General features: G+C 44.6%; 1 protein-coding gene across 1 annotated transcript in view; it reads right to left on the bottom strand.

Annotated features, from left to right (window-relative positions):
* opn4a (opsin 4a (melanopsin)) overlaps positions 1–26,318 on the bottom strand; it is an 82,170-nt gene that overhangs the window by 24,626 nt on the left and 31,226 nt on the right. Inside the window, exons 5-9 of the mRNA XM_041176105.1 lie at positions 15,526–15,687; positions 15,272–15,379; positions 14,216–14,393; positions 6,113–6,265; positions 4,162–4,233 (exon numbers count right to left, since the gene is read on the bottom strand). Coding sequence (XP_041032039.1) covers positions 4,162–4,233; positions 6,113–6,265; positions 14,216–14,393; positions 15,272–15,379; positions 15,526–15,687 — 673 coding nt within the window. The remainder of the gene's footprint in view (positions 1–4,161; positions 4,234–6,112; positions 6,266–14,215; positions 14,394–15,271; positions 15,380–15,525; positions 15,688–26,318) is intronic.

The following is a 26,318-nucleotide window of genomic DNA, read 5'->3' as shown; positions in this document are numbered from 1 at the left end:
AACGTTAAGAGATTTCTGATCTTTCGAGGCTTTGTTGCAAATCATTCAATGATCCAAATGAAACCATAAAGCTTGTTTTCCTCCAAGAAACCTCTATAATTCCTTCTTCAGATGATATGCAGTACCTTTAAGTATAGTCAAGGTCCTACCTCATAAATTTAACTTACGTTAGCGATAGCTCATTCTGGGCTGTGTGATCCAGCCTAACCATCACTTTTGTTTTCCCTCTCGAGCTTCTAGTGGCACTGAGCAACTGAAAGGAGTGATCTGGCAATTTATTCTGAGATCTTTATTGCACATGTTCCAAAATAGCAGAACAAAAGCCTGATAGCAGTGAGCTGGGGTTTCGATTAAGGTGCAAAAGCTTTCCCCTTATACCTTTATTCCTTTTTTCCAGTAATTTGCATGGCAATAAAAGACTCTCCCACTTACTTCTCAGGATGGCTTTCCAGTTCTTCTTGAAGAGGTCGAATGGTGCATCATGGTCCCAGGAACTTCTCTGTACTTGTGAAACTCCAACGAATTCTACCTAAACAGTCTGGCATGACTGACTGACTGACTTCCTTACCATAACTCTGGCAACAAATGCCTTGGGAAACAGGAGGACTTAGGTTTTTAGCAGGGTCAGAGGGCTTTGATATGATCCTTTTAGATCAATGCCAGAGTTATGGTAAGGAACTGGCAGAACTCTTGAGAAATGTCAAAGTCTACACAGAGCTTTTGGCATAAAGCCAAAGGCCAAGTGTAATTTCCAGAATTGCAAGTTGTGATGGTCATCTGTTCTCATTTCAGGCAGTATTTACATTTCTTCGCTTTTCATTGAGCTACTGAATTTCCACAAGATGTCCCTTTGCAGGTCTCATTCTTTGGGTGTAATTTAGTCTTTGGGCAATAGCGTAAAATAGGCTTTATAGGATCACCCAATGTACACTGCCCCTGAACATTGAGACAGATGTAAATGTTGATGAGCTGATCTGATATTGCCTATTTTGCACGATTATCCAGAATTTCAATTGCCCACTTTATTATACAGCTCAGTGGGGGTGAAATTGGTCTCCGTACTCTGTGTAAAACCAGCTTGTAACCAATCAGCAGCTGGCTTTTCACTCTGCCAGCTTTTCTTTTATTCATTTATGAGATGTGGGCTTCGTTGGCTGGGCCAGCATTCATTATGCACCCCTAATTGCCTTTGAGATCACGGGGGTGAGCTGGCTTCTTGATCCGCTGTAGTCTATGTGGTGTAGGTACACCCACAGTTCTGTTAGGGAGGGAGTTCCAGGATTTTGACCCAGCGACAATGAAGGAATGGTGATATATTTCCAAGTCAGGATGGTGAGTGGCTTGAAGGGCAACTTACAGATGGTGGTGTTCCCATGCATTGGCAGCCCTTGTCCTTCTAAATGATAGTGGTCGTTTTGAAGGTTGCGTCGAAAGAGGCTTGCTGAGTTGCTGCAGTGCACCTTGTAGATGATACATACTGCTGCCATTGTGCGTTGGTGTTGGAGGGAGTCAATGTTTGTGAATGGAGTGCCAATAAAGTGGGCTTAGTGTGTGTGTGTGTGTCTGTGTATCTGTGTGGGTCTGTGTGCATCTGTATGTGTGTGTGTGTATGTTTGTGCATGTGTGTTTGTGTGTGCCTGTATGTGTGCATATGCATGCGTGTGTATGTGCATCTCTGTGTGTGCCTGTGTCTGTGTGTGCGTGTGTGTTTGCGACTGAGTCCCGACAGTGCATATGTGTTGATAATGTACAAATCTCAGGAAGTGTGTCGCCTTTTTGGTTGCAACAAAGATAATGATGTGTGATTAAATTATTAAAAGACTGCAGCTATTAAGACTTTATGTCCTATCTTGGACAAGACCACCCAAGATACTGCAGTCTGATTGAACAACAAGATTTTCTCCCCTTCAAAACATTCTAGAACATATTTGTTATTAACAATACATACAGACCTAGCTTCAGTCTTTACTTAATGGAATAGGTTGGTATATACCTTTGGAGAGACTCTCCCATTACCTCTTGGACTCACTTCAACCATTGAGATATTGGTCATGTCGGATGATGTCTGAAACTAAAGTAATGCAAATTGTTGAAATTAGCAAATGCTGGGATCATGAACATTAAGAGATTTCTGGTCTTTCGAGGCTTTGTTGCAAATCATTCAATGATCCAAATGAAATCAGAAGCTTGTTTTCCTCCAAGAAACCATCTTCAGAAGCTATGCAGTACCTTTCTTTAGGTATTGTCAAGGTCTTATCTCATAAATTTAACTTGGTTAGCGATAGCTCCTTCTGGGCTGTGTGACCCAGCCTAACCCTTACTTTTGTTTTCCCTTTCGAGCTTTTAGTGGCACTGAGCAACTGAAAGGAGTGATCTGACAATTTATTCTGAGATCTTTATTGCACATGTTCCAAAATAGCAGAATAAAAGCCTGATAGCAGTGAGTTGGGTTTCGTTTAAGGTGCAAAAGCTTTCCCCTTACACCTTTATTCCTTTTTTCCAGTAATTTGCATGGCAATAAAAGACTCTCCCACTTACTTCTCAGGATGGCTTTCCAGTTCTTCTTGAAGAGGTCGAATGGTGCATTATGGTCCTAGGAACTTCTCTGTACTTGCGAAGCTTCAACGAATTCTATCTAAACAGTCTGGCTTGACTGACTGACTGACTTCCTTACCATAACTCTGGCAACAGATGCCTTGGGAAACAGGAGGACTTAGGTTTTTAGCAGGGTCAGAGGGCTTTGACATGATCCTTTTAGATCCAAGCCGGAGTTATGGTAAGGAACTGGCAGAACTCTTGAGAAATGTCAAAGTCTACACAGAGCTTTTGGCATAAACCCAAAAGGCCAAGTGTAATTTCCAACATTGCAAGTTGTGATAGTCATCAGTTCTCACTTCAGGCAGTATTTAAGTTTCTTCCGCTATTCATTGAGCTACTGAGTTTCCACAAGATGTCCCTTTGCAGGTCTCATTCTTTGGGTGGAATTTAGTCTTCGGTCAATAGCGTAAAATAGGCTTTATAGGAGCAGCCTATTGTACACTGCTCCTGAACATTGTGACAGATGTAGATGTTGATGAGTTGATCTGATATTGCCTATTTTACATGATTTTTCAAAGTTTCAATTGCTCACTTTATTATGCAGCTCAGTGGGGGTGAAATTGGTCTCCGTCCTCTGTGCAAAACCAGCTTGTAGCCAATCAGCAGCTGGTTTTTCACTCTGCCAGCTTTTCTTTTATTCATTTATGGGATATGGGCTTCGCTGGCAGGGCCAGCGTTCATTACGCACCCCTAATTGCCCTTGAGAAGGTGGTGGTGAGCTGCCTTCTTGAACCTCTGCAGTCCATGTAGTGTAGGTACACCCACAATACTGTTAGGGAGGGAGTTCCAGGATTTTGACCCAGCGACAGTAAAGGAACGGTGATATATTTCCAAGTCAGGATGATGAGTGACTTGGAGGGGAACTTCCAAGTGGTAGTGTTCCCACGCATCTGCTGTTCTTGTCCATCTAAATGGTAGTGGTTGTGGGTTTTGAAGGTGCTGTCGAAAGAGGCTTGCTGAGTTACTGCAGGGCATCTTGTAGATGGTACACACTGCTGCCACTGTGCGTTGGTGGTGGAGGGAGCGGATGTTTGTGGATGGGTTGCCAATCAAGCGGGAGGTGTATGTGTGTGTGCGTGTGTGCATATCTGCGTCTGTGTGTATCTGTTAATGTGCCTGTATATGTGTGTGTGTGTTTGTGTGTGTCAGCGCCTGTGTGTGCATGTGTCTGTGTATGTGCCTGTAAATGTGTGCATGCATGCGTGTGTGTTTATGTGTGTGTGTGTCTCTGTCTGTGCGTGTGTGTGTGTGCGCACGCTTGCAACTGAGTCCCGACAGCGCACATGTATTGATAATGTAGAAAACCCATGATACAGGTTACACACAGGAAGTGCGTTGGCTTTTTGGATGCAACAGTCAAAGATAATGATTTGTGATTAAATTAATGAAGACTGTAGCTAGTAATACTTTTTGTCCAATCTCAGACAAGAAGACCCAAGATACTGCAGTCTGATTGAGCAACAGGATTCTCTCCCCTTCTGAACATTCTAGAACATGTTTGTTATTAACAATACATACAGACCTAGCTTCAGTCTTTACTTAATGGAATAGATTGGTATATACCTTTGGAGAGACTCTCCCATCACCTCTAGGACTCACTTCAACCATTGAGATATTGGTCATGTCGGATGATGTCTGAAACTAAAGTAATGCAGATTGTTGAAATTAGCAAATGCTGGGATCATGAACTTTAAGAGATATCTGTTCTTTCGAGGCTTTGTTACAAATCAATCAATGATCCAAATGAAATCATAAAGCTTGCTTTCCTCCAAGAAACCTCAATGATTCTGTCTTCAGAAGCTATGCAGTATCTTTCTTTAGGTATAGTCAAGGTCCTAGCTCATAAATTTAACTTATGTTAGCGATAGCCCCTTCTGTGACCCAGCCTAACCTTTAATTTTGTTTTCTCTATTGAGCTTCTAGTGGCACTGAGCAGCTGAAAGGAGTGATCTGGCAATTTATCCTGAGACTTTTATTGCACATGTTCCAAAATAGCAGACCAAAAGCCTGATAGCAGTGAGCTGGGGTCCGGCTTGACATAACTGACAACAGATGCTTTGGGAATCAGATCTTAGAGGTTTTTAGCAGGGTCAGAGGGCTTTGACATGGACCTCTCAGATCTCAGCCAGAGCTACGGTAAGGAACTGGCAGAACTCTTGAGAAATGTCAAAGTCTACACAGAGCTTTTGGCATAAACCCAAATGGCCAAGTGTAATTTCCAACATTGCAAGTTGTGATAGTAATCAGTTCTCACTTCAGGCAGTATTTAAGTTTCTTGCGCTATTCATTGAGCTACTGAATTTCCACAAGAGGTCCCTTTGCAGGTCTCATTCTTTGGGTGTAATTTAGTCTTTGGTCAATAGTGTAAAATTGGCTTTATAGGATCAGCCCATTGTACACTGCTCCTGAACATTGTGACAGATGTAGATGTTGATGAACTGATCTGATTTCACCTGTTTTACACGATTGTTCAAAGTTTTAATTGCTCACTTTATTATACAGCTCAGTGGGGGTGAAATTGGTCTCTGTACTCTGTGGAAAACCAGCTTGTAACCAATCAGCAGCTGGTTTTTCACTCTGCCAGCTTTTCTTTTATTCATTTATGGGATGTGGGTGTTGGTGGAGAGGCCAGCATTTATTGCCCATCCCTAATTGCCCTTGAGAACATGGTGGTGAGCTGCTTTCTTGAACCTCTGTAGTCCATGTCATGTAGTTACACCTACAGCACTGGCAGGGAGGGAGTTCCAGGATTTTGACCCAGTGACACTGAAGGAACGATGATATATTTCCCAGTCAGGATGGTGAGTGACTTGGAGGGGAACTTCCAGGTGGACCCCGTATCTGCTGCCCTTGTCCTTCTAGATGGTAGTGGTCATGGGTTTGGAAAGTGATGTCTAAGAAGCCTTAGTGAGTTGCTGCAATGCATGTTGGAGATGGTACACACTGCTGCTACTGTGCGTCGGTGGTGGAGTGAGTGAACGTTTGTAGATGGCGTGCCAATCAAGCGGGCTGCTTTGTCCTGGACGGTGTCAAGCTTCTTGAGTGTTGTTGGAGGTGAACTCATGCAGGCAAGTGGGGAGTATGCCATCACACTCCTGACTTATGCCTTGTAGATGGTGGACAGGCTTTGGGGAGTCAGGAGGTGAGTTACTCATGGCAGGATTCCTAGCCTCTTACCTGTTCTTGTATCCACACTATGCTTTGTTAGTGTTTTCTATGGGCTTGTAAAATATTTGCAAGATTTTTAATTCTAAACCAAGTATAATTGGCAGGAGGAAGGGGACGTGAGCCTTCAAAAAGAGTTTGAGTCATCATTGTCATTCTGTAAACTCGAGTGGAAAGCAGATCAGGCCTGCGGAAAAATCCACTGCTGATTTGCCATGAGACTGTCTCCTGTCACTGACGTAGATCAACTTTAACTGGTGAGTCAAATATTCCATGCAAGGCATTTCCCCAAAGACCCCATAGTTCATGTCATTATCCTTAGTTGTTGCCACTTATAATGAGTCCTTACCTTCTCGAAGATGCCCGGGTCATTACTTTTCAACTTTGGTTTCTCTTTGGTGTCACTTTGCTCGATTGTGTCTTTGCTGAACTCACAGGAAACTGCTCTGCTGACAGGTCTGGAGTTTATACTGGAAGTATCAACCTTGTTGTCAGTCCAGCCCTGGAACAGGAATGCAGTCAAAATATTGAAACAATAAGTATTCTCTTCACTGCCACTTAATGCTACAGGCTGCAAAACTGGCACTTTATTTATTGAATGTGGACATCACCAGCTTGGCTGACTGCCAAGCATCTCAATAAATGCTTGGCCAGCATCTATTACCCATCCCTAATTGCCCTTGTTCAGAGGGCATTTAAGAGTCAACCACATTGCTGTGGGTCTGGAGTCACATGTAGGCCAGACCAGGTAATAGCAGATTTCCTTCCCTAATAAGATGGGTTTTTATGACAATGGTTTCATGGTCATCATTAGACTATTTAATTATGCAGGTTTTTATTGGATCTAAATTTCACAATCTGCCGTAGGGGGATTTGAACCTGGGTCCCCAGAACATTACCCTGGTCTGCTACTAGTCCAGTGACAATAACACTATGCCACCACCTCCCTTGGAAGTCCTGAAGGGATAAAATGGTACAGTTTGCACTGCTGGTCACCTCTGATGCTGGGAAGGGTGAATGTGCCCTGATACACCAGTTGTGTCAGGGGTGGTCGGATGATGATGTTAATCAGCTGGCTGATTAATTTTAAGCATGCCTTTCAAACCCAGACTCCATTGGTCCGGTGAATACCTCTGCTAATCAATCAGAGCCAAACATGCCTCCCGCTGCACAAGGAATTCCCCACAAGTGTCATTTAAAGATCAGCTTTTACTTCTGCTGTGGGGAAGTCAATGGCTTGTTTTTGGAGGTCTGTTGGTGAGCAGAGAAGACAGATGATTTGATCACCTGAGTCTCTAAGATGCTGCTGTAACTGTTGTTAGGGTTTTCAAAGAGTACTCACACCTCCATTCACCCAGGAGCAAAGCCTCAGGTCACTCTGATTCAACCAAGCGGGCTGGTCACTGAACTGTATCATCCCCTAACAGGGCCTGGAGCTTCGCAACCAAGGCAAGGACAACACTATCAGTGCCCATAATGGTCACAGTCGCACTATGTGACCTAATCAAGGAGGGAGCAGGTGACATATCCAGCATTTCCCGGTGCACCATCCCTCGCTGCATTCCAGGAAGTGATGGCGATCAGGTATGTGAAGGGATGCGATCTCATCCTTTTCTTTCTCAGCAGAGAGGAGCAGGAACGTGACTTTGCCAGGATGGCAGGATTCCCAATGGAGCAGAAACCAATGACTGCATGCACATGGCTCTGCACATGCCCCCGCTCCCCCCCTCAACACCCATTCCCCCCACGTCCACAACCTTGTCAACAGGGTGAGGTACAGGAACCACAACGGCCACCACTCCATAATGTGCAGTTGGTTAGCAACCATGAACAGACCATAATGTCGGTGAATGCTCATTATCTTGGCAGCAGCCATTATGTCTCTTCATACTGAGGCGGGCAGCCGTTTCCACCACCTTGGAGTCTCTAAGTAGAACCAGAGGGCGGTGCTTGCAGATGAGGGATCGCCCTTCTACACCTAGTTGGCCAGCCACCTCTTTGCCATGCGAGGTCAATGGAACTTTATGAAGCAGGCCATCAGCATGCTAAGGCAATGCTTCTGATGCATGGACTGCTCGGGAGAAGAGCCCTCCTAGTACGTGCTGTGTGGTGTCCTCTGCAACATCATCATTATGGGGGTGCAAGAGGCACTTCAGGAGGGAGGGGAAGATGAGGAGAATGAGGAGGTATGGAGGATACATTGCTCTGGACAACTTATCTGACATTGATTGCTCAGGCTCTGCTTTCCATTGGAGAACACTCTTCCAGCACTCTGGCCACTCCCCAACGTGCCATCCATTTGGGACACCTCATCACAGCTTCTATTTGGCCAAGATTCTACAATAAAAACCACTAACAAGAAGCTTACCATAATATTTTTATCCAAGAGCGCAAACAAAAAATGTACTATTCACCTTTGTGCGTTCTCTGTGTGTCAGTCGTGTGGGTGCCTTCTCCTGTCCAAGCCATATTACTGCCTTATATGGCCCAGAGCTGCTCGAGGGTGCCCTGTAAAGCCATGTGCAACCTCCCACACTGAAAGTCAGCAGCTTCCCACTGGCAATTCTGCAGCCACTGGGAGGCAACAGCAAGGGCACTGGCAGAGTGGCAGTCATGGGAGCATAAATATAGGTTCCTGCTCCATGGAGTCACTGTCACTCCCGTGGTAGTGCATCTCAGTAATTCTAGTAATCTGGCGGAGGAAAGATTGCTGAATTGCTCCTTTGAACACTGCGATCTGCAGCCATGATGGCAACAGTCTGAGTGAGCATGGATCTCATGACCTCCCTCTGAGCTTCCACCATAGCTCTCAGACGTGATGGCTTCTGCCTGTGCTGCAACAGAAACTGCAACATCAGCCACCACACTGCATCGTGCCTGGGTTTAAAAATGTTCGCATGGTGTTGGCTACCGCTCCCACCCTAGAAAGAATGGACTCCAAGCTCTGTGAGGTGCCTTGAGCCACATTGTCAAAGAGCATGGAGGAGTCCAGCTTCAATTAAAGGAGACTGCGTGGCAGGCCAGCCATACATGTCAATCTGCATGTTCTTCAGCATTCTCCTATATGCCACCTCATCAAACCCTAGCCTGCATCCCCTATTGCAGAACTCACCTGTGACCTCTCCTCTGGGGAGCTAACACACAAGCCACCCTCTTCCCTCTGGCCTGGCTTCAACCCACTTGGCCCACTGACTCACCACCTGCTGATCCTGTCTCTATACCAGCCTCCTAAACTCAGGAAGTAGTGCCAGTATCTCAGCTGGTGGCGGCGGGCATCCGATCAAGTGACGAGGCTTCATCAGCGCTGCGATGCTTCTCTCTCTGTCTCTCTCTTCCTCCTGAGGCTGTGGCTGGGCAGGTGGTGGTTCTTGGGTATCTGAAATCAGAAGGGCAGGGTTAGAGTGAGGGAAGGGAATGGGGTGGAAAGAAAGTTGCCCATGGTCACACCACCTGCAGTCTGCACATTATGCCAAAGGGCAGAATAAGGGTGAGCTGGGAGTTGAGAAGGGGCATAAAGCAGGTACATACCATCATCCCCAATGCCCTCAGTGATGCTGGAGGCAAAGAGCTCTGTCGCAGTAGAACCCAGGAAACAGAGCACCACTTCCTCCACAGGGCTCAGGGGATACCTGTCCCCTGCTGCTTCTGCTCTGCTTCCTTCCATTTCAGCCACCTTCTCCTGCAAGAGACAGGGAAGAATGTCAATGATTGTATTGCACTGAGTTTGAGTGATGTGCCTGTCATGGAGGCAGGTGGAGTGTGGCAGTGAGAGATGGGTGCGAGGCTGGCAAGATTGGAAGGTGCGTGAGGGTGAGGTGGAGTATCAGGATGTTTGACATGAGTACTGAGTGCTAGGGACTGCTGATGGGTGAGTGATGGAGTTATAGTACATTGGGCAGCATGAGAGATTGGTGGTGTGATGGATAGCAGATGTCCTCGGAAAATTCATTCAGTGACCTTGTCCAATGAGGTCATTGAACTTTTTCCCGCACTGCAGCCAGGTTCTTGGTGCTAGAATCCTCCCTGGCCGTTTTCATCCATTCCCTTTGGAGGGTATCCCTTGATGGCTTCCTGGGCCAATTTGAAAACATGGCCTCTCTCCTTTTCTCCACTTCCATGACCAAGTTCTCCAGCTGTACATCTGTGAACCTGGCTGCCCTCTCTCTGCCCTGGAGGTGTACTTTGTTTGTTTCTAATTGCAGACAATTGTGGTACCAGCAGTCAGAAACAGCTTCTTTTCTATCAGTGCAGCTCCCCTTTAAGAGGGACAGGCTGCCTTTAAGAGTTGGAGGCTAGGCTGGAACATGTGCTTGCCTCATGCACCGTAAGCCCCTGTTGAGTACTCAGCGAGCCAGCAGCATGGACGCCACTTAGTTGCACATTATGATCAGGAAAATGAGGAGGCAGCACAAAGTTTGTGAGCTGTCTGCCTCAATGGGAACAGGTCACAAATTGCAAATACAGGCCCAGGTCACTTTTTAGCACTCAATGTTTTGGAAGTTACTTATTTAAGATGAGCAAACAGGAGCAAAAAAGACAATCATCACTGTGCTCAATTCTACTCATGTCATCGAGCGAAAACAGCCAGTGAAAGTTAGATGCTTTCCCAGAGGGCGAAAGAAGGATAAATCATTTACAACATCAACACTTTCCAATTGTGTAGCAACTCTAATGCAAAAAGAATCCCAAGGCACTTCACAGAATTAACGTAAGGACAACAGTTGCTGAGTTATTTGCGGAGATCAGGAGGAACGGCAAAACTTTTGGGCAAAGGCACAGATTTTGAAGAGGCTGTTTAAAGAAGAGGTACAGAGGTGAAGAAGTTTAAGCAGGGGATCGCAGAGGGTAAGATCAAGGGGGCTGATGGCCTTAATTTAAAGGTGATTGAAAGGAGACCACTCAGTAGGCCAGGGGTCAGGTGAGCAGAGCATTTGGCAGAGAGCAAGATTACAGCACTGAAGGAAATTACAGAGATAAGGTGAAGTGAGGCAAAAGCAGGATTTAACAATAAGGATGTTAAGCTTAGCATGTCGGAGAATGGAAGCTAATGTAATTCAGTGAGGCTAGGGGAGTGGGACAGAGTGCATGGAGCAGAGTTGGAGGCAGTAGAAAGTGGAGGTTAGATGGTCAGGAAAGAAAACATGGAATAGTCGAGTGGAGGTGATGAAGGGATGTGTGAAGGCTTCGGTAACACACAAGGTGAAACAGGGCAGTGGTGCGTGGAAATGGTCTCTGTGGTGGAGAGAATATGGCGTCTAAAAATCAGCTGCAGGGCAGACAGGATACCGAGATCATGAACAATGTGGTTCAGTTGGAAATGATGACTGGAGAAGATGGCATGGAATCAATGGCAAAGGAACAGAGTTTGCGCTTGGGATCAGAAACAATAGTTTTGCTCTTCCCAATGTTGAGATGGAAGAAGTTATGCCCTTATCCAGGTCAGGATAAAATGGTAAAATTGGTACTATGATAGATTTTTATTATTAGAGAATTTTCCCATTGGTGAGCGGGGGTGGGGACCGCTCGCCGACGTGTAAGATGATACGGAATGACGTCGGGTGGAACTCCCGATGTCATCCCACATCATTTGCATTTTCAGGTCGGTAGGGGCGCAGCTGAGCCAGCTGTGTGCCCGCCGACCTGTCAACGGCCTACTGAGGCCATTCAAAAAGCAATTAAAGCAATTACTGGACCTACCCATCCAACCTGAAGGTCAGCGGGCAGGTCGGGAGTGCTGGCAGCCACCTGAGAAAGCATGAAACCTCATCCATGGGCGGGATGAGGTTTCATGACTGAATGAAAAAATTAAGATTAACTTTTACTTAAAGTTATGTCTATGTCCCAACTCATATGACATTGTCACATGAGGGGACATGGATGGTAAATGAAATTTTTGAAAGAATAACTTTTTCACTTTGGGAACCGATCTCCCTGAGGTAGCACTTAGTCTGTTAGCTAGGAGCACACTTCCGTGTTTGCCATTCCTCCCTCCCCCGCCCGCACAGGGAGCGCACAGCGCTTCCGTGCGGACGTCATGCTGTGCGGGCCTTAATTGGCCCGCCCATGAAAATTGGCGGTATCGGATGGCCGCCCGCCCACGCCCGCTACCACATCTCCCCCAACGGGGAGAAAATTTTGCCCATAGTGAAACAATGGGAATTTGCATTCAAAGAGGAAAATATGTTTAAAGGAGAGAAGGTTGTGTGTAAGGGAAGGCATTCTAAGATCTAAGAAGTGTGAAAAGCCTCTAGCCTCTAAGCCTCAAACTGCTGTCTGTGAGAATTGAAGTGAAGAAAACTCACTTTGAATTCGACTGTTCAGGGTACCGTGTTACTTTGCCTGAGTTTAAAATATATGTGTTTTATTGTTGCCTTAATGGAGGTGTAACTGGGAGTTAGATTAACTAGGGGAGCTAGGAATTATTATGGTAGTAATTTGTAAACCTATCTGTGTGCTTAAAATCATTTTTACTACTTAATAAAAGTTTAATCTAGTTTTGTAAGAATCCTATAAGACTTATTGGTCTTATTACTACTGAATTTAAAGCCCACATTTCGAAATATATACAAATTGCAAAACGGTTGTGGCAGTTGTTTCAATCCTTTGGGATTTGAGTAGTTCAGTATTTACCATTGGCTGTGCCATAACAGACAGAGGGTCATAGGAGCGTAAATCCAATCTCTGCAATGTGTAGCTGTGCACTCAGAGTGCTGAAGATGAAAATCCCCTGTATATAAACCAACATTGTTGTGAATTATTTTTGAAAGATAACTTCTGCTGGCTGCATTCTTCAAAGCATTCCTTTGTGCAAGGAAGAAAGACAATGGGATGCTTTTACAATGTGTGTTGTAGTTTATAACTGTTGAAAACAAGCTGATTGTATAGATACATGTGATAGGCAACCAATGCGGGCCACTGACATTTAACATGTTGGCAAAGGATAGCTGTTGGTCATGCCCCACATGTGACACACACAGGCTTCAAATCATAAGAAATCCATTTAAGGAAACAACAGTTTTCTTGCAAGCCAAAGTAAGGAGTGTTTAACCTGGCTTGTAACTATTTCTTTCTGCTGCTGTCAAACATTCCCGACATGAATTTGCGCACATTGCTTGGCAAAGTGCTTTACTTGGATGCACTTTACTTTTACTTAAAAAGAGGCTATTTTCAAGGAGCTGCTTTGAGGCTGCATTAATGAACTGCACGTTGTATAACTCACTGGCTGTTTCCCCTTTGTCCTACAATTTCCGGATTACTGTGAATGTTCTGTATTGCAGCGACTGTGTTGTTGGGAAGGTTAACTGTCTCTGCAAATGCTATGAAAAGATGCTGGCTGTTCAAAATTCTCCCATACAACCTCACTAAACATCAAGTACTATATTTGATGAATTTTGCTTTACCATCTAACCCATATCTGACAGTCAATAACAATGGAAAGTTCTCTTATCAGGATCAGATTCTTTTTTTCCCCAGACTCTAATTCCTCCATTGAGGAACTCAGTATATTTCAGTGAATGCAGTTTATCTCCTTGCTGTTTCTAAGGAAGTGTAAAAACATTTTGGGTGGATTTTAATTTTACTCCATAGTGTAAAACAAGGGATAACCAATTGACAGCTCATTTTACACCTGGATTTTTATTTCTTTCATTTATTTAGTGACATACTTTCAAATTCCTTTTGCTTGCAAAGAGTGCATACGTTCAAGCCTTGCACCTTTTTTGAATTACCGGGGCTTGGGGAGCCTATTGTTTCCCATTACTTTCTCCATAGCAATGCCTCAGCCAATCAGAGTTGACTTGCCAACCAATCAGCATCCTATTCTCCTGTAGTATAAATTGTTGTGATAGTTTGAAATTTGGTATTCTTGCATTTTTCCTGATGAGTGCAAGATGAAAAGCTTTGGCAACATGTTTCTCTATTCAGCATATTCAAGTTCTGTATCACCAAGTGACTATTTTTATTTTTGTTGCTTTCATTCATAAAGTGTATTTTACAATCCCAATATTGTTGAGGGCATCGGGGAGCAACACCCTGCTCTTTTTCGAAATAGTGCCAAGGGATTTTTTGCATCCACCTAAGAGACCAAATAAGGCCTCAATTTATTGTGTCACCAGGAAGACAGTACATCCAGCAATGCAGCACTCATTCATTGAGGTGTCAGCCTAGATTACTGGCTCAACTGTCTCTAGTAGGACTTGAACTCATGACCTTTTGACTCAGAGCCTGATGAGTCCAATGCTATAAATTATCCAGATGCACAACACCCAGTACTAATTGCGTTGAAGAAGTTCAATTCACTTCTTTCTGTGGGGTAGGATATTAAAGGATATAGAGTTAAGGCAGGTAAATGAAGTTAAGGCACAGGTTAACCATGATCTACATGAATGGTGGAGGAGGCAGCCTGTTCCTATGACTCTCAAAAGCTGGTGTCAGTTAAGCAATGTTTGCTTACCGACTCACTATCTGAAACAGACATGCGACTCTTGGGCCGGCGATTATAACTTGAGTTCGAGATTTGGCTGGTCATGGTGGATTGCCTGGTGGAAAAGTAACTGCTCGCTAACTTGTAATCCTTATGAGACAGTCGAAGTAAACATCTGAGGAAAGGAATGTACTTCCCAATTGCTGCTCTGAAAGTAAAGAACAATAAGGTTAGCAAGCCTAATTGAATTGGAATTGAAAATTGAGAACTAACTTATTGAATCAAAACCTTCTGAACCATTTAATTTTGCTTGTATAATCCTAATTTCTTTTTGAAAATGCTCTGGAAAGACTAGCATTTAGTGCCCATCCTCATTGCCCAGACAATGGTGTAGGGATGCCTTCTTAAACTCCTACAGTCCTCCTGGTTATTCTTTGTAACGGCTTTGATGCAACTATGTGGTTTCCTAGGGGCACATCAGAGGGCGGTGAAGAGTCAATAACATTGGTGTGGTGGTTGGAGCTGTATATAGGCCAGGCCAGGTAAGGATCATGCATTTCCATACCTAAAGGACATTGGTGGACAAATTTTCCACTGAGTTTAGCCTATTTTCTTTAACCTGAATTTAACTTTTCAAACTTCCATGGTGGGATTTGAACTCACAGTTAACCAATTACCAGCTCAGGATTACTTTCCCAGGGACGTAACCAGTATACTACTATACCCATTGGGTCAGCACAATTATCCCTACCCAGATTACAAGACATAATTTGAAACAAAAACATATAAAAACAGAAAATGCTGGAAAAACTCAACAGGTCTGGCAGCATCTGTGGAGAGAGAAATAGAGGTCGGGATTTTCCAATCCTGCCTGTGTGAGACCAGAAATCCCCACCCGAAGTCAACAGGCCTTTGGCTGGTCCATCAAATTTTCCGTCCCCTGGCTTGAGTAATAGTTTTCAGTCCGTATGACTCTTCTTCAGGAATCAAAATGGTAACTGTTTCTCCATTTTTCTAGCATTTTCTGTTTTTTTAAATCAGATTTTCAGCCTCCGTGGTGTTTTGCTTGCATTTTAAAAAAAGTACCTGTACTTGGGATGAGTGATAGCGTAGACGATTGGATTGTAAATGGCCGAAGCCTTAGCAATCACAGCTGGAACAGAGTTCATGTAAGGTGTCAGGATATTAGCATACCTATAAAAACAGAGAGCAGTCAAGTGCCAGTTCGACATTGGCGGGGAGCTGAAATCGCTTCAGATGGATACTCAAGCTGGAGTGTAAATACATCCCCGGAGTTCCAGCAGCTAGCAGGAATAAAAAACAACAGTAAATGTACATACCCAGCAAAAGCAGTGAGGGCCACTGTGGAATATGGGGACCAGGAGATGATGTAAAGCAGGATGACTATCAAAGCAATTTTGGCCATTTTCCACTCATTCGATATCCTCTGAAATCGTCTCCGGGATTCCTTGTTGGTGTTTCCTCCAATTTTCTGTACATCCCTTTTCAAAATAAGGGTTTGTTTTGTTTGAGCCAAATTTCACAAAGATCCAAAAATGAGAACATTCATATAATTACAAGAGGGTAGATGTCATGCATCCGCAATGTACCAAACACTGGTTAGACCACACCTGGACTCCAATGAGCAGTTCCAACTGTACCTCAAGAAGGATGTACTGGCCATTAAGGGTGTGCAGCACAGATGAACTGGAATAACACCAGCACTCTAAGGATTACATGACCAGGACAGATTAAACAAACAGGGTTGTATTCCCTGGAACTTAGAGACGATTGGATCATAGTTTTCAAGATATTAAAGGGAAAGGTAAGGTAGATTGGGAGAAATGGGACAAATGTTAAGTGTGACCTGCATTAGGTTTAAAGGTCATGAACAAATACAGAAAATAATCAAAAAGGCTAGTGGAATGCTCAGATTTATATTTAGAAGACTAGAATACTAGGGATAGAAGTCATGCTTTGACTTAACTCCCACATAGCCATTGTGGGAGTGCAGCGCAGATTTACCAGACTGATACCTGGACTCCAAGGGTTGAAATGTGAGGAGGCATTACACAAACTCGGGATGTGTTCCCTGGAATTTAGATGGTTAAAGGGTGATTTGATCAAAGTTTTCAAGATATTAAGGGGAACAGATAGGGTGAACGGATAGAAACTACTTTTGTTGGCTGGGGAGTCTAGGACTATGTGGAATAGCCCAAAGATTTGAGTTGGACATTTCAGGAGTGAAATTAGGAAACACTTCTACACAATAAGGCAGTAGAGGTTTGGAATTCTCTTCCACAAATGACAATTGGTGCTAGGTAGATTGTTAATTTGAAATCTGAGATGGATAGATTTTTGTTACCAAATGTTGCTATGTAGAACTAGGTCACACATCAGCCACGATCTCATTGAATGATAGAACAGGTACGAGGGGCTAAATGGCTTACTCTTATTGCTATGAGGACTCATTCATGGGTTGAAGAAATGTGATATGTGAATCAGACCATTTCTGAAGTGCATATAGAAAGTCATTATGGACATTACAAGGTAAATTTTTCCAGGTTCTATACCATTAACCATCCAAAATCAGGAGCGCCATGACCTGGGCCTCTAATAAATGTTCTGCTAAGTGCTCCAGCAGCAGAGTCATATATGAAGACTAATGAAGAAGGAGATCATGAAATCTTTGCACCATATTTGCAGGCGATACCGATCTAGACTTCACACTGTCACACGAACCCCCAAGTGAGGTGGAAGTTCAGCACGATAACTTGAAGTAGAAATCAGTACAAATGAATGGTCTAGACAATCCACACTGAACATTACTGAATTCTTTCTAAAGAAAAGGAGCACAAAGATCTGGGCTTTGGAAATTGAGTAGCTAATGAGTCAGAAGTGAAGGTAATGAGGCTTACAGAGTATTGGAATTCAATTAATAAGGCAGAAGTGAATGCGAGGAGTTGTTAAAGATTGACAGAGCAGGAGAAAATTAGAGGTTAGACTTGTATTTGTTATGAATAAAATGATTGTGTTTTTTAGTCAATCAGAAATTAGAAGGAGTAGCACTCAACGATCTAAATATCGGATACCACCCAAGTCAATATCACAATGTCTGGTCCAACTCTCCCTGTAAACTTCCTGCTGCATTTAACTAAAATGATGATGGGATGGTGGTGGTGGGGTGGTGGTGGTGGGGGTGGGGTGGTGGTGGTGAGGGTGGGGTAGTGGCATTGTCAGTGGACTAGTGTCACAAAGACACCAAGGTAATGCTCTGGGAACCCAGACTTGAATCCCACCACAGCAGATGATGGAATTTGAGTTCAGAACAAATCTGGAATTAAATGTCTAATGATGACCATGAGCCAGCCATCCCTAGGGGGTGCAGGACCTGGGGCAAATCACATGGTGTGGACACTCCGTAACATTTTTAGACAAGTTTCCTCTGGCGGCTAGGCCCCTGAGCGTGTGTGTGGAAAGCAGCACCAACAGCACCCCAGCTACTGAGCACTTGGGTACAAGCGCGTATGGCACTATTGACTGTGATACCGTGTCACACGTAAAACTACACCTTGCTTCCAAGGCTGAACATAATTGTTGGCTCTCCTTTTGTTACGGAGAAATCCATGATCTCTCTGGGATTCCGTTAGAACATTTTTCCTAACACGCCCCGCATCCCAACTGGAGAAAACTTTAAGGCCAGAATTTTCCAGCCCCTCAAGCCGGCGGGATCTTCCACTGATGTGAACGCAGATTTCAATGGCTTGTTGGCCCTGCCTGGGGGAACCTACATATCCCCCATTCTACCATTACCATCAAGGCAGGTGATCAACCCTGGTCTAATAAAGAGTGCAGGAGGGAATGCCAGGGGCAACACCAGGCATACCTAAAAATCAGGTGTCAACCTGGTGAAGCTACAACACAGGATTGCTTGCATGCCAAACAGCACAAGCAGCAAGCGACAGTCAGGGCTACGAGATTTCACAACCAACGGATCAGATCCAAGTTCTTGCAGTCCTGCCACATCCAGTTGCGAATGGTGGTGAACAATTAAACAACTCACTGGAGGAGGAGGCTCCACAAATATCCCCATCCTCAATGGTGGAGGAGACCGGCACATCAGTGCAAAAGATAAGGCTGAAGCATTTGCAACAATCTTCAACCAGAAGAGCCGAGTGGGGATCCATCTCGGCCTCCTCCAGAGTTCCCCAGCATCACAGATGTCAGTCTTCAGCCAATTCGATTCACTCTACGTGATATCAAGAAATGGCTGAAGGCACTGGATGCTGCAAAGGCTCTGGGCCCTAACAATATTGCAGCAATAGTACTGAAGAGTTGTGCTCCAGAACCTGCCGTGCCCCTAGCCAAGCTGTTCCAGTACAGCAAGAAGACTGGCATCTACCCATCAATGTGGAAAATTACCTAGGTATATCCTGTACATAAAGTGTAGGACAAATCCAACATGGCCAATTATCACCCCATGGCCAGGATTTCCCGGTCAGCGTGAGGGGGGAGCGGGGCGGGTGCAGGGCCCACTCGCCGATGCGTATAATGAAGCAGGATGACATCGGGCGAAACTCCCGATGTCACCAAGCCCCATCTCAATTTTAAGGTCGGCAGGGGCTCAGCCGAATCAACTGTGCACCTGCCAACCTGTCAATGGCCTAAGGTTGGTGGGCAGGCCGGGAGCCATGGCGGGCATTGGAAAAAGTATGAAACCTCATCCACGGGCGGGGTGAGGTTCTATGTATGTTTATAAATTTTTAATAGAAGTGAAACTGAAAGTGATGGACACGTTCCAACTCATGTGACAGTCACATGAGGGGACATGTCAGGGAAATTTTTTTTTCTGTTTTCAATATTTTTTAATGAGTAGCCAATCTCCGAGGCAGCACTTAGCCTCAGGGTGATGAGAGTGCACTCTTGGCTCAGGGATTCCACCCCCCGCCCACACAGGGAGCGCATAGTGCTTTCTTGCAGACGTCACACTGGGTGGGCCTTAATTGGCCCGCCTACGTAAAATGGCTGCACGCCCCCGATCGGGTTTGCGCTGATCGGAGGTGCACCTCCATGCGTCCACTCTTGAACTCCCCCCCCCGATGGGGGGAAAGTCCTGCCCCATCAGTCTACTCTCGACAGTGCTATCAAGCGGCACTTGCTTAGCAATAACCTGCTCACTGACACTCAGTTTGGGTTCTGCCAGGATCATTCTGCTCCTGACCCCATTACAGCCTTGATTCAAACACAGGACAAAAAAGCTGAACTCCAGGGGTGAGGTGAGAGTGACTGCCCTTGACGTTGAGGCAGCATTTGACTGAGTGTGGCATCAAGGAGCCCTAGCAAAACTGGAGTCAACGGGAATCAGGGAGGAAAACTCTCTGCTGGTTAGAGTCATACCTAGCACAAAGGAAGATGGTTGTGATTGTTGGAGATCAATCACCTCAGTTTCAGGACATCACTGCAGGAGTTCCTCAGGGTAGTGTCCTAGGCCCAACCATCTTCAGTTGCTTCATCAATTACCTTCCTTCCATCATAAGTCAGAAGTGGGGATGTTCACTGATGACTGCACAATGTTCAGCACCATTTGTGACTCCTCTACTACTGAAGCAGTGCTTGTCCAAATGCAGCAAGACCTGGACAATATCCAAGCTTGGCCTGACAAGTGGCAAGTAACACTTGTGCTACACAAGTGCCAGGCAATGACCATCTCCAACAAGAGAGAATCCAACCATTGCCCCTTGACATTCAATGGCATTACCATCACTGAATCCCCCACTATCAACACCCTGGGGGGTTACTATTGACCAGAAACTGAAATGGACAAGCCATATAAATACTGTGGCTACAAGAGCAGGTCAGAGCGAGGAATCCTGTGGGAAGTAACTCATCTCTTGACTCCCCAAAGCCTATCCACCACCTACAAGGCATAAGTCAGGAGTGTAATGGAATACTCCCCGCTTGCCTGGATGAGTGAAGCTCTAACAACACTCAAGAAGCTTGACACTGTTCAGAACAAAGCAGCCCACTTGATTGGAACCCCATCCACAAACATTCACTCCCTCCACCACTGACACAGCAGTATCATCTACAAGATGCACTGCAAGAACTCACCAAGGCTCCTTAGACAACACCTTCCAATACCATCTAGAAGGACAAGGGCAGCAGATACACGGGAACACAACCATCTGCAAGTTCCCCTCCAAGCTACTCACTATCCTGACTTGGAAATATATCGCTGTTTCTTTACTGTCACTGGGCCAAAATCCTGGAACTCACTGCGTAACAGCACTGTGGGTGTAGCTACACCACATGGACTGCAGGCAATTGAAGAAGGCAGCTCACTACCACCTTCTCAAGGGCAATTAGTGATGGACAATAAATACTGGCCCAGCGAGAGACACCCACATCTCATGAATGAATTAAAAAAAATAAAAACTGACAATGACAGATAAAGAAGGAGGGCAGAACTACAAGGCACGCGGGGGGGGGGGGGGGGGGGGGGGGGGGGGGGCGGTGGAATGCTTTGCTTTATTCCTCGACACAGTTTTCTGTACCCCAACCCCACAACCTTATGGACTGCATTTTACTCTCCCCCACAGTGGGCATGAAGCCAGGAAGTGGGGTCTGGTAAAATCCAGTGGGTTGCCTTCCCGCTGCCCACTGAGCCCTCAACTGTCTGAAGTATTAGGAGATTTGCTCTTGGGCCTAATGAGGCTTTTAAGTGGTCAAATAATGGTCTCTTCCCATCCACTGAACATATTTTAGCCATGGGTGGGGAAGGCAGCTTTAGCTCACTTGGGATCCACCCTCACCTGTAGTCAACCCCGTGCCGAGGCCGCTGACCCCAGACTGACCAGTCAGTCCAGGCTCCCCCAATTTGGGGACAGCTTGTAGTCCCAGCAGTGGCTACGATTCTGCTTGAGCTCCTCGAGCACACATTGCCAGGACTTCCTCCAGAGAAAGGCATGGAAGTTTGTCCTTAACGCAATTAACGCTGCTCCTAATGTTAAGTTGCTGTGGGGCAGCCATTGGGACTTTGGTGGCCTCCCCCCTGCTTCAACATATTACCCCGGGGCAGGTAGGGACTACATCTCCCTGTAAAATTCAGCCCAATGTGTCTCATCTGTCCCTACCACAGGAGATAAGCTGATTTTTAAACATCACTCAAGAAGGCACTCTTCCCCTTATAACAACCAAGAATTTCCACTGGGTTGAGCTTTTTCTCAGTGTAACTTGCCCCAAATCAGCAAACCTGCACAAAAGATGGTGGAATTTTTAGCGCAAATTATGTGCAGCGCAAATCAAAGATTCCGCAATGATTTAAAAGTCACTGTGCTGGATGGTGGCCCCGCCCACAGCACTGGCCACACCCCCATATTGAATTAATGACCACGGGGAGTACCATTAAATGCGCCCATTTATTGTCCTTTGTGGAGGCGACAAAAGTGCAGCTTCTTTTTACCAAGAGAGACGCTAATAGGAATGTTTTAAATGCATTTGAATAAATACATATATTTCAAATTTACTCAGAAACTGACTGCCGTACACGAGTGTACTTAGTGAATGATTCTGTACAGTTTTGGTAAAGTCATTTACAGCTCCTTAAAATTGGATTACTCACAAGGTTGTAGACCAGACACTGACTTAGAGTGCTTATTTTCTTTGTTCTAAATGCATTTTCAGCTGCCTTCATAAAACTGCACCAAGTTGCCACTCTGAAATATATCAAGGTATTTTCAAAAAACATTTCTATTCTAAAGCATTGCCCGATTATGCTGGTTCCCAGCAGATTTTACGTTCGACGAGGTGTAAATGAGTTTCAGCGGAAACCCGTGAGAAGGAAGGTCTCTGAAAACTACAAGAATTTTAGGCAAAATTTGTACCTGGATCACTGATTGCGGCCAAAGTGGAAACTTCAGGGCAGGGTCTGCAGATCTCAGTCCTGTTTTCTAAAGGCCTTCCTCACTCCTTCTTAAATTTAAGTCTAGAGTCCTATTGTGGCAAAAATTATATTCTTTGTTTAGGTTTTGGTTTGGTGGCTGTCCCTTTAACTCCAGTCATTATGCATCTGAGCAAGTTCAGCATTTTGAACCGACAAATCTATCCCAAGACAATGTTGCAAGTTTCGTTTGTTATAGGCTTGGGGGAGATTACAACATGATTCGATGTTGAACAATGTTATGTGACTGGTTCAGTTTGACTGAACATCCCTCATTAAATTTGAGCAGTCAGATAGTCAAAAGCCAGAAGGTCCCGTAACACTTTAACAAAGAGACTGACTGTACTGTTTAAATTGGGATAGCATAGAGAAAGCACTCAAATGAGTTTGAGTCTGAAATTCAGAAAGTTAAGTTAACAGGTGAGTTACAGGTTGAGCTGCAATAAGTTTGAAAATTGCTTCAACGATTTGAAAGTCAATTTATCACAGGAGATGCTCAGTTACAAAAAGTTAGTGCAGTAATTATGGTTTTATTTAGTGTGTGATGTACCTCTATGAATAATATTTGTTAAGGAAGATTACATGATCTGAAGTAACCAGTGGGAGAATAGCACGGGCTTTCTCAGCAGTGTAGAGATGCTGCTGAGTACATTGTAAATAAATTTAATGTTTCCACCCAAGAAGTGTCTGCTGACCAACTCTATCATCAATAGTAGCAACTTAGCTACCCTTACAACAAACTGGCGACGAGGATAAAACAGAATTGAACAGAAGAAATCCAGTTAGAAAGAAATCGGCACTGTACCTCACCCAGTGATTGTAAGTAGCAAGCTCTATTAGAATTGAAGAAGTTATCCTCTCTCAAAATGTCACAATTTGGGAGAATTGATCCTTTTGAACCAGCCACAGATGATTGGTCGCATTTCATAGAACGTTTCACATTCTTTTTTCAAGCGAACGGGGGGAAGCGAAGAGGTGAGTGGTCCTCTTGTGGGAGCAAAAACTACAGTCTGATTTGAAGTTTGACGGCACCCAGTGCCCCAGATTCAAAGAATTTCAATGAATTGGTGGACCTCACGAAGGGTCATTTTCAACCCAAGTCCTCAGTGACAATGCAGAAGTTAATTGGTGAAATAGAGTCTCGGGTGAGACAATTGCATGCTACGTGGCAAATTTGAAGCAGCTAATGAAACACTGTGAGTTCAGTACGACTCTGAATGATGTGCTCAGAGATTGTTTAGTGTGTGGTGCAAAAGGAGACACTATTCGGAAAAGATTATCCAAAGTGAATCCAGATTTCATGGAGGCATTAGAGATACCGTTGGCCATGGAAAGCGCAGTAAGAGATTCAAAAGCCATACAGGGTGCGCAAAATGGTGCCATCCTTCAAATCGAGTGGAAAACCCCAGCTGAAAAGGGCGCAAAAATGCAAGACTCTGCTGAGAAGCAGGAAACAGCCCCTGCTAGCCGAAGGATAAAGAAAAATAACTTAGCAGCAAAATCAAAGATAATTTTAATAGCGGTGGAAACAAGCAATCTTTTTGCAATTGGCAAAAAATCGAATGCTATTATTTTCACAGAAGAGGATATATCGTGAGGCAGTGCAAGGAAATATTCAAGAAGCCCAATTAAATCTACAATGTAGAAGAGCCTGAAACAACAAATTCAGACATTTATTCATTGTTTAATCTTAAAGTTGGAAAGACAGAACCAAGATTTGTCACAGTGAATGTAAGTGGCAAACCTGTTAGAAAGCAAGTGGACATGTGTGCTTCCACTACAGTAATTGGGGAGCACATCTTCAGGTATTTGAATAATGGTGAACATCAATTAAGTTTAGAAGAAACAGCCGCCAAACTAAGAAACATATACGGGTGAAGACATTCAAGTAAAAGGTGTAAGCAGAGTAACTATCCATTATGGAAGCCAATCAGCAAAGCTACCAATGTTGGTATTGAAAGGCAGAAGACCAAGCCTTCTAGGGTAAAATTGGCTAAGGGAAATCAACCTTGATTGGCCACTGAGATTCCAAAAGGAAGGTGGAAGCGTTCCTGTTTTAAGAAAGGAGTGTGTAAGGACTCAAGCTGAAACAGCAGAAGGAACACAAAGAGACCCTGCTTGATGACAGAGCTCGAGGCGAGGTGAGCAACGTTCACAGGGAAAAAGAAAACCTGTCAAAAGACCTTCACACAATACAAGATTCCCTCAAGCCAGAGTTCGTACGTCTGGAAAAGTATGAAGAGAAACAGAAAGAATTCAGCACTTCACTGAACAAACTGAAGAATGAGTTGGCAGAGAAGACACAACAATGCTCAATTTTCCAGGAGGCAGCAAACAAATACAAAAAAGAGACAGAAGAGCTGAAGAGTCAGTTAAATGAAGCCAAAGAGGCTTTGGAAGCAAAAGTCACAAAATTTTCCAAGAAGCAGACAGATAATGAAATTTTGGGACACTCAGCCAATGAGCTCAGACAAGTTGAGCTTGCATCTGAGAGAAGTCCAGCCAATAGGTTACGGATCAAGAACACTCACCACAGCGGAAAAGGGATACTCGCAGATAGAAAAAGGCTTGTCCATTACTTTTGGTGTCAAGAAATTTCACAAGTGCATCCGTGGCTGCCATTTTACAATCATTTCAAAACACAAAGCATTGCTAGGATTGTTTAGTGAGGACAAGGCTATACCACCCATAGCCTCAACAAGAATATAATGATGGGCTTTAATTCGAATGCACTTTCGTACATAGACCTGGCAATCAAATTGCAAACACCGATGCCCTTAGTCGTTTGCCTTTACAAGAAAATGATTAGCATGTCCCAGTTCCATAGGAACTTGTTTTACTGTTAAATTTCTTAGATTCCTCGCCGGTATTTGCTCGACAGATCAGAGACTGGACAAGTCGGGACCCAGTCCTATCTCAAGTATGAGAACAAGTGCTACATGGTTGATCACGGGAGCCCGTATCTGATGAAATGAAACTGTACTTCAACAGAGGACATGAAATAACCAGCGAGGATGGTATCTTATTGTGGGGAGCATGAGTGATAGTTCCTCCAAAGGGAAGAGAACCACTTTTAATTGAACTACACAGTGCCCATCCAGGAATTTCCCGAATGAAGCCCATAGCACGCAGCTATCTATGGTGGCCTGGGATAGATAGCAAAATAGAGAGTTTATTAAAGCACTGTGTGCAATGTCAGCAACTGCAAAAGTTGCCAGTGACAGGTCTATTACACCCATTGGAGTCATCAGGTAGACTCTGGGTGCCGTTACACATTGACTACGTTGGACCTTTCCTGGAAAGAATGTCTCTGCTCATTGTCAATGCCCATTCGAAATGGTTGGATGTACATGAGGTGAAGTCACCAAAGTTGGCCACTACAGTTGAGAAGCTATGGCAGAGTTTTGCCATTCATGGACTACCAGAAGTAGTCATTTCCATAAATAAGTGCTGGGTTTCAATGATTTATCAGCCTCAACGTATCACTCATGTAAAAACTGCACCGTAGCACTCTTCCTCAAACATACTGAAGGAAATTAAAGAAATTAGCATAGAAAGGGAGGAGGTTCTAGGTGGTCTGACAGGCTTAGAGGTAGATAAATCTCCAGGCCCAGATGAAATGTATCCCAGGTTATTGAATGAGGCAAGGGTGGAGATAGCAGGGGTGCTGGCAATAATTTTCAATACCTCCCTGGCCACAGGAGAGATGCCAGAGGACTGGAGGACAGCCAATGTGGTACCGTTATTCAAGAAGGGAGGAAGGGATAAACCAGGGGACTACAGGCCAGTCAGTCTAACCTCAGTGGTGGGGAAACTATTGAAAGCAATTCTGAGGGACAGAATTAATCTACACTTGGAGAGACAGGGATTAATCAAGGACAGCCAGCATGGTTTTGTTAAGGGGAGGTCATGTCTGACCAATTTGGTTGAATTTTTCAAAGAGGTGACCAGGTTTGTAGATGAGGGCAATGCATTTGATGTAGTCTACTTGGACTTCAGCAAAGCTTTTCATAAGGTCCCGCATGGGAGACTGATAATGAAGGTAAGGGCCCATGGGATCCTAGGCAATTTGGCTAATTGGATCCAGAATTGGCTGAGTGGCAGGAAGTAGAGGGTGACGGTCGAGGGGTGTTTTTGTGACTGGATGCCTGTGTCCAGTGGGGTTCCACAGGGATCGGTGTTGGACCCTCTGCA

The sequence above is a fragment of the Carcharodon carcharias genome, chromosome 28 (assembly GCF_017639515.1).
Source record: "Carcharodon carcharias isolate sCarCar2 chromosome 28, sCarCar2.pri, whole genome shotgun sequence".
In the NCBI taxonomy this organism is placed as follows: domain Eukaryota; kingdom Metazoa; phylum Chordata; class Chondrichthyes; order Lamniformes; family Lamnidae; genus Carcharodon; species Carcharodon carcharias.
The sequence above is the reverse complement of the archived record's forward strand: the minus strand, read 5'-3'. Positions and strand labels throughout refer to the sequence as shown.